The 7,101-nt window shown below is 35.4% G+C and overlaps 1 protein-coding gene across 1 annotated transcript; it reads left to right on the top strand.

The window, feature by feature from the left end:
• The first annotated feature begins 1,553 nt into the window (after window positions 1–1,553).
• LOC121518058 (glucose-induced degradation protein 8-B homolog) lies at window positions 1,554–5,666 on the top strand. Its single transcript, XM_041800244.1, has 5 exons — window positions 1,554–1,616; window positions 1,971–2,100; window positions 2,185–2,381; window positions 2,480–2,677; window positions 3,960–5,666. Exons 2-5 carry the CDS (start codon window positions 1,983–1,985, stop codon window positions 4,131–4,133), a joined length of 687 nt encoding a protein of 228 aa, XP_041656178.1. The 5' UTR covers window positions 1,554–1,616; window positions 1,971–1,982; the 3' UTR covers window positions 4,134–5,666.
• The last annotated feature ends 1,435 nt before the right edge of the window (window positions 5,667–7,101 follow it).

The following is a 7,101-nucleotide window of genomic DNA, read 5'->3' on the forward strand; positions in this document are numbered from 1 at the left end:
AAAGGTTATACCTTACCGCCAAGCTAACTTACATAAGTTAAGCTAGAGTTAGCCTGTAAAAGAGTCAAAACGTAAAGGTAAAAACCCGTAGTATTCAACAACAAGTTTACTTACCCTCTTCCTTTTCGATGACTTCTCACTTTGAATAGTTGGCTGTATCAATTACCGCCGTAAATGACTTTTTTTAGCGTATATAATGTCAATGCCTGTAGGCACCTTTGAGCAGCGTCGTTGTCATGGAAACACCAAACGGTTGCTATAGGCGGGAGGCGGGTCATGATCATACGTTTAAGCTATTTTGCGTTTAAGAATAGCTTTTGCAGAAAAATGTTAACCCTAATGATGACTTTTATAAGGCAAGGTACTTCAAAGAACAAATAGAAGCAAAACATTAAATACATTGATAGTTTAATATTTGTTAACGTTAAAAGTTTTATTTAAAAATGGGATTCTTTCTTTCAAATGGCCTAGAAGTGCAAAATTACAAAGTCTGAAACACTTTTCAACAGCATGAAACAAATTAACATTAGCAAAAACACTTTTACAAATGAAAAACAAAGAAACATTTTAAACAACAAACTTTGTTTCAGAAGTTGCAAGAGTTTTCACAGTTTGTAAATTTGTCTTAGCTCATGTATAAGTGTTTCGTGTTTAGTAAATTTGCGTTATAAAATGTAAACTTTAAAATGTTTTTTTAATTAAAATTTGTGGACCTAAATCCAAAATTATTTTTTTAAGAAGCGTTTCAGACTTTGTAGTTTTGTATTGGACCTGGTAAATTTCTTTCGAGCTTTATTAAAGTGATTCAGACTGTGGAAAGTTGTATTGGACCTTTTTTATTGTTAAATATAAATTTGCTCTTTCATTTCTAGACATGCTTTGCTAATGTGAATTTGTCTCATGAAATATATTTCTTTTTTTGTTAATGTAAATATGTTTCATGCTTTGTAAAAGTTTTTCAGACTATCTATTTTTTTATTGCTCTTGTAGGCCGCCATATTTTTACTTATTCATAGAATGACTTCCTGCAGTGTTTTTTCATTCTTCTTCCTCTTGTTCTTTTTCCTCTTCTTCTTCTTAAACAGTTTGTCCTCTTATTATTACGGAAGTTGATTGCTGCCACTCTGAAATAAAATAACAATCCCAAACATATTAGCTCTGTCATCCACGTTTTTTTTTAAATACTGACAAATCAAGGGATGTTAAAATGACAGGTGAGGATTTAAAATACCCTTGAGAAGCTATTTTGTGAAAAGGACTATCCTTTTAATTGTCGAATGATGACAATGAAAATGAATTGATTATGTAAAATACTTGGTATGCTAGATCCAATAACTTTTTGACTACAGAAAATGATATTGTACAGTGATATCATCCTATGCACTACGCATTTAAGCACGTAGAAACCTAGGACGATAAAATACCATCTACCTACCTAAGTTTGTCAAGGCGCAAACGTTAAAATTGAATAAGATACCGTGCAGTTACTCTTACAAACTCTGGGGGCAGCAGTACGTTCATGTGTGTCATCCACGGACCGGAAAAGGAAGAAGAAGAAAACGCTTTCTTCCGCTCGCTAGCTAGCTACTGCTGGAAAGTAGCGACACAATTTTCAGGTAATGCGAACTGAATTTTCTTGGTATTTTCACAACCCATTTATTGTATATCTGGGTGGACAAGAATAAAATAAAATACCGCTTGTTATAAATATGTTTATGTGGTATTAATTGATGAATAGAAGGAAGTTGTCTTTGTTTTGATGTGTGTTGTCGAAAGTCAGGCTTCAATGTTGTGTTTTTGATCGAAGGCCCGAACTGTTTTGATGAAGGATTTCCGGTGTTGTGTTACCGTCAAATTGAGCAGCTGATTATTAGAACTGTTATAACATTGTGTTAATATCATAATCATGTTTTCAAACGTTACTGTCCCGAAATGTCACCCTTTATTGCCATTAATAACCCTTCCTTTAGGATCTAATCATAATGAGTTATGCAGAGAAGCCGGAGGACATAACAAGGGAAGAGTGGATGGATAAACTCAACAATGTCCACATTCAGAGAGCGGATATGAACAGGCTGATTATGAATTACCTCGTGACAGGTGAATTATCCTACTATTTGTGTAATTAGGACTCTGCTTTCAGTTGTAAAAGTGTGAGATTTCAGCACAGTCTCTGTCCAACAGAGGGATTCAAGGAGGCTGCGGAGAAGTTCAGGATGGAGTCCGGAATCGAGCCTAGTGTGGATTTGGATTCCCTAGATGAAAGAATCAAGATTAGAGAGATGATTTTGAAGGGGCAGATTCAAGATGCCATTGCATTGATCAACAGTCTGCACCCAGAACTGCTGGATACCAACCGTTACCTCTACTTTCACCTACAGGTAAAATTATGAATCATAATCATTTTCATTACTTTTTGTTATAGGGGTACTGCCTGAGTTTCTACTGTTATTTTGATTTCCTGATATGGTGTTTGCAGCAACAGCATCTGATTGAGCTGATTCGTTTGAGGGAGACCGAAGCTGCTCTTGAATTTGCCCAGTCTCAGTTAGCAGAACAAGGGGAGGAGAGTCGAGAATGTCTGACTGAGATGGAGAGGACACTGGCCCTGCTAGCGTTTGACAACCCTGAGGAGTCACCTTTTGGGGATCTTCTCAATATGATGCAGAGACAAAAGGTAGGGTCAGTGTGTACAAGAAAAGCTCACATTTTTCTTGCCTTTTTTGGTGAGCTTTTTTCCTAATGATTCACATTTTTGTATTCTTCAAAATTGTGTTAATCAAACATATGCAAAGATTGTAACAATGCAGCAGTAGACATGCATCCAAATTACTTGATTACATCATACAGGCAAAGTACTCCTAGCCCTTAGCAGCATCGTACCACAATTACATTTTTTACATTCTATTTGTCCATTTCAGTTGTTACATCTTTGCAGTATTTTGCTAAAAAAAACAAAAGACAAAAAAAAAAACAGTTCATCAAATGTTAATTCAACATGATCACATGATAAAAATATGATTCCTTGATACAATGGCAATGACACTAGCATAGTAGAATGTAGTTCATTTAACTTGGAGAGCACAAATAAGACAATACCAATGTTACTTTGAGATTCATAAAATGTGTAAGAGTTTCATAAACATCTCTTTAGTTATATTCATCCTTAGAAATGGTTACTCCTCATATGAAGGCGTTTCTCTCTTCCTCTAACTCCTTAATAAAAAATAAGACGTTTTTATTAAGAATAGTACACAAAGTGATAAGTATGTGATAGGGATTTTATGATCAAACAATAAAGGTTTTTTGTTCCCTGTTGCATTAAGGCTCTGGTGTTAATTGTGCAGAATTTTGCTGTCTGTTTCTGATTTTTTTTTTTTTTTTTTCATTTTATCTCTATATTGATTACAGCAGAGGAAATTCCTGGGTGTTTATATGTGTGTAGAGAGCCCCTGAAAGTCTTAAACTAGATATATGTAATCTTAGTTCATAAAATGTGTTAAAGGTTTATGTCTACTTCTGAGAATTCCATAATTCAGATTTCCATTTGACTAATATAGGCCAGTATTTTTCAACACTGTCTAATTAGCACCAATATGATTTTTATATTTTTAGTGTTTTGTGGATTTCTTTGGTCTCATTACAATTTATTGTATATATGAAGTCAGATAATGTACACATTCACAGAGAAGAAGATGGAGAAGTTAAGCAAGTTAAAGATGACAATTACAGAGGATGGTAAGCAAGGGCAAAGACGTGTGAAAAAAGGCCATTCAAATGTAAGATAATGGGACTAGCTTGTATGTATTTTTCTTTTTTTTGGTCTTTAAAAGGTCATCAAAAGTCTTAAACTTGATTTAAAAAGCGGTAGAGCAACTGTAGTGACTTCTTTGTCTGAGTTTCCTTTTCAACTATGAACATGTAAAAGGCAATTATCTGTTTGTGTCTTTACCTTCCAGGTCTGGAGTGAAGTGAATCAGTGTGTGCTAGACTATGAGAACAGAGAGTCAACACCCAAGCTGGCCAAGCTCCTGAAGCTTCTGCTTTGGGCTCAAAATGAACTTGACCAAAAGAAAGTGAAGTATCCCAAAATGACAGACCTCAGCAAGGGCACCATCGAAGACCCAAAATAAGGACCCAGAGTGAAAACATACCACACCAGGACACATTTCCTTTATCTATTTATACCCCAACAAACTGACTCATTTAGAGTTCAACCTTTTCTTTTTTGTAAGGGTTGCTTTTTGATACTTTAATAACTTAGAATGTGCAAACTGGATTGATGGCATTTTACAATGATCTCACACTAAAGTAACATGCAGGCCATTATTTTCTTGGTATTATTATTTACATATTTGTTTATGTAAAATTAGTTCACTAGTTTTTCTGTCTGTTGGCAGGGAAAGTTGCTTGCATAAGACGATGTGGATAAAGCCTAAATTAGGCTGTCACTTTTGGTGTGTGACCACTAAGGGCCAATCCCATTTCTACCCCATAACCCTTCCCCTTAGCCCTTCCCTTTCATCTACCCCTTCCCCTTGCCTCTCAAAACAGTGGTAAGGGGTAGGGGTAAGAACCTTCCCTTTAGAAACGAGACACCACTTGATTGCTGTTCATCATCACACATTGCCGATAAACAGTGCTTCATCAGAGGTGACAATAAAGCTTTGGCCATCTCATTCATACTATGTATCTCTGTGTTGATCTTCTCCATATATTTATACATTTAATAGCCCCGGTTTACATGTGTACATATAGAAAGTACAATAAACTCCCATCCCTAGTATCTAAAGATTTAATATATGAAAAAACTATAGTATTTTCTATAATCATTTATAAATGCTGAAAATATTTATATTTATGCACCTCCTTCATAGTCCATTGTGCCATTTTGCAAGTGAATGCAGTGCAAGCAGGGAAATTCATACCCGTTGGTTTCAAGTGTGGTCCTGAAAAATTTTTGTTCAAGGGCTATGTAGCCCTTGGCCCTTAGCCCTCAATTCAAAAGACAATTAATTGGGATACCTGTTCACCTGACATGAAACTGCAGAACCAAGGGGGAAGAGCTAAGGTGTAGAAATGGGATTGACCCTAAGAAGGGGCAAACTTTGATGTTGCAGAAAAAATGGTTGGCTCAGTGTGAACTGCCACAAATAAACAACTTTTTTCTTACAGAACACAAATATTTCAGCTAGTAGCCTGTTATAAAGCACTCTTTGTGACGGCAGTAGCCAAAGTAAGATACTTGGGATGTTTTAAACTACTGTGATGATATTGATATTTAAATTCAGCTTTAGACTCATAATACATTACCGCTTAAGACATTGCACATACATGCTGACATAGAAGAGAACATAGAAAAGATAATTAAAAAACTGAGCTACACATTAAAGTAGCAAAGAAGTGGAATAAGGCAAGATTTCTGGACTGATTTTAAACTTTTCAGCGTACTGTGACTGTGCAAGCATAAAGGCAGCCTCAGATTCATACTGTTATTGAATATCACTGATTATAAAAAGATGTGAATGAATACATGTGTCCACAGACATGGAGATACTTTACAGATGGATTATATACATGTATGGAATAAGTAGCTCTTTTTGCTAAATTTGATGTGCTTTTTTTGCTGGGATATTATTTTGCAATAAAAGTGAATTTTTAAACTGTGCAAGTCTTAAAAGCTTTTTTATCTTCTCATTATGAACCCTTGTATAATTCGTTATTAGGTTATAGACCAAGTTTTTGTATGTATGTATCATGAGTTTTTATATAAAACCATTAATTCATTCAATCTAATAAGAGGCACTTTATGAGCGCTAATAGTTTACATTACTGGGACTCTAAACAATGTACTACTCCGCCTCAGCTAAGTGTTCTGACACGCTCACATTAACCACAACAAATTTAAACATACAGTTAAATTAGCATAATGTTATGGAAACCATTAAGACAAACAGCAATAATGCAGGAGAATATTTGGGTCAGCTTCAGTTGCGATGTTATCTTCTCTGTACAGCTTGTTGAACTGTTTTATAACAACAATATCACATTCAAGGTCAAGTTGTTTTAGGCTACTGAATATCAGCACTGGCATTGCTGTGACTCTCTTCAGTCTTAAGTCTCCTGCTTACTACCAGATCACAGCATTGCTGATACTCTACAACCTTACTCTCACTGCTTATTGCTGTAATGTGTAAGTGGCATTTCATTGTCATTGGCCAATGCACTACTTTCACCGTTTTCATATACAGGTGGACAGCTTATTCCATAGAAGAACAGTGTTAGAAAGGCATGTTTTAAAAGCAGGCCTGAAATGGCTGGGCCCCTTCAAAGGCCAGAGAATGTGCCTTCACTGAATTTGTGCTGGGTGAGTGGCACTGGTGCTAGTCTGCTTGCTAACATTTGCCACCTTTTGGTACAGATATTACGTTTTCTTTTTTTAAAGATGTACATTTCAAGGCTTTTATGCCTTTGTTTATAGAGGACAGTGGATCATCAGAAACAGAGTGAGTCCTGCAGAGTTTACTCTTCTGTGAAGAGACCTTGTGTCTCATGAAAGGTGCCATAAGTCCACACTATCATTATTATTATTATTAAAGGAGCCACAGGCCTTCATGGAACCATGGCCACCCGCATGTATGTGGCAGGACCTCACCACTACGCCATCTAAGGGCCCCTTACAAGTTTTTTCACAAGTTTCCTAGAAATTTGGAAATTATTTTATGATTTCTTTTATAGAAAAAAATAGAATCATACTTAATAAACACTGCTACAATAAGCACTGTTTAAATGAATTACAAACTGAACCGTCTTATAATATTTGCAATACTATTATTATATGATTTCTAATAAGATACATATGCAGCTTATAAAGTACAAAGAATAGATAAGTATGCCCAAAGAAGAATGAACATAAAAGTTCAAACCAGGGGTGTTTTCCTAATTCAAAAAACAGGAACACTTTTATATGCACAAGTTAATAACATAAATAAAACCTCCATAAATAAAGAATGGGCGTTTAGGTAGAATACAGGCTTTCCATTTTCCAAAAAGTCTTGAAAATTGTTCTTCTGAAGCCGTCGTGGAAAGGTAATTAACTTT

This window comes from Cheilinus undulatus, linkage group 11, assembly GCF_018320785.1.
Source record: "Cheilinus undulatus linkage group 11, ASM1832078v1, whole genome shotgun sequence".
Taxonomy (NCBI): domain Eukaryota; kingdom Metazoa; phylum Chordata; class Actinopteri; order Labriformes; family Labridae; genus Cheilinus; species Cheilinus undulatus.

Coding starts and splice junctions, on each gene's coding strand:
- LOC121518058 (XM_041800244.1), top strand. CDS start 1,983: ATGAGTTATGCAGAGAAGCCGGAGGACATAACAAGGGAAGAGTGGATG. Junction 2,101..2,184: donor TATGAATTACCTCGTGACAG/GTGAATTATCCT, acceptor TCTGTCCAACAG/AGGGATTCAAGGAGGCTGCG. Junction 2,678..3,959: donor ATATGATGCAGAGACAAAAG/GTAGGGTCAGTG, acceptor TTTACCTTCCAG/GTCTGGAGTGAAGTGAATCA.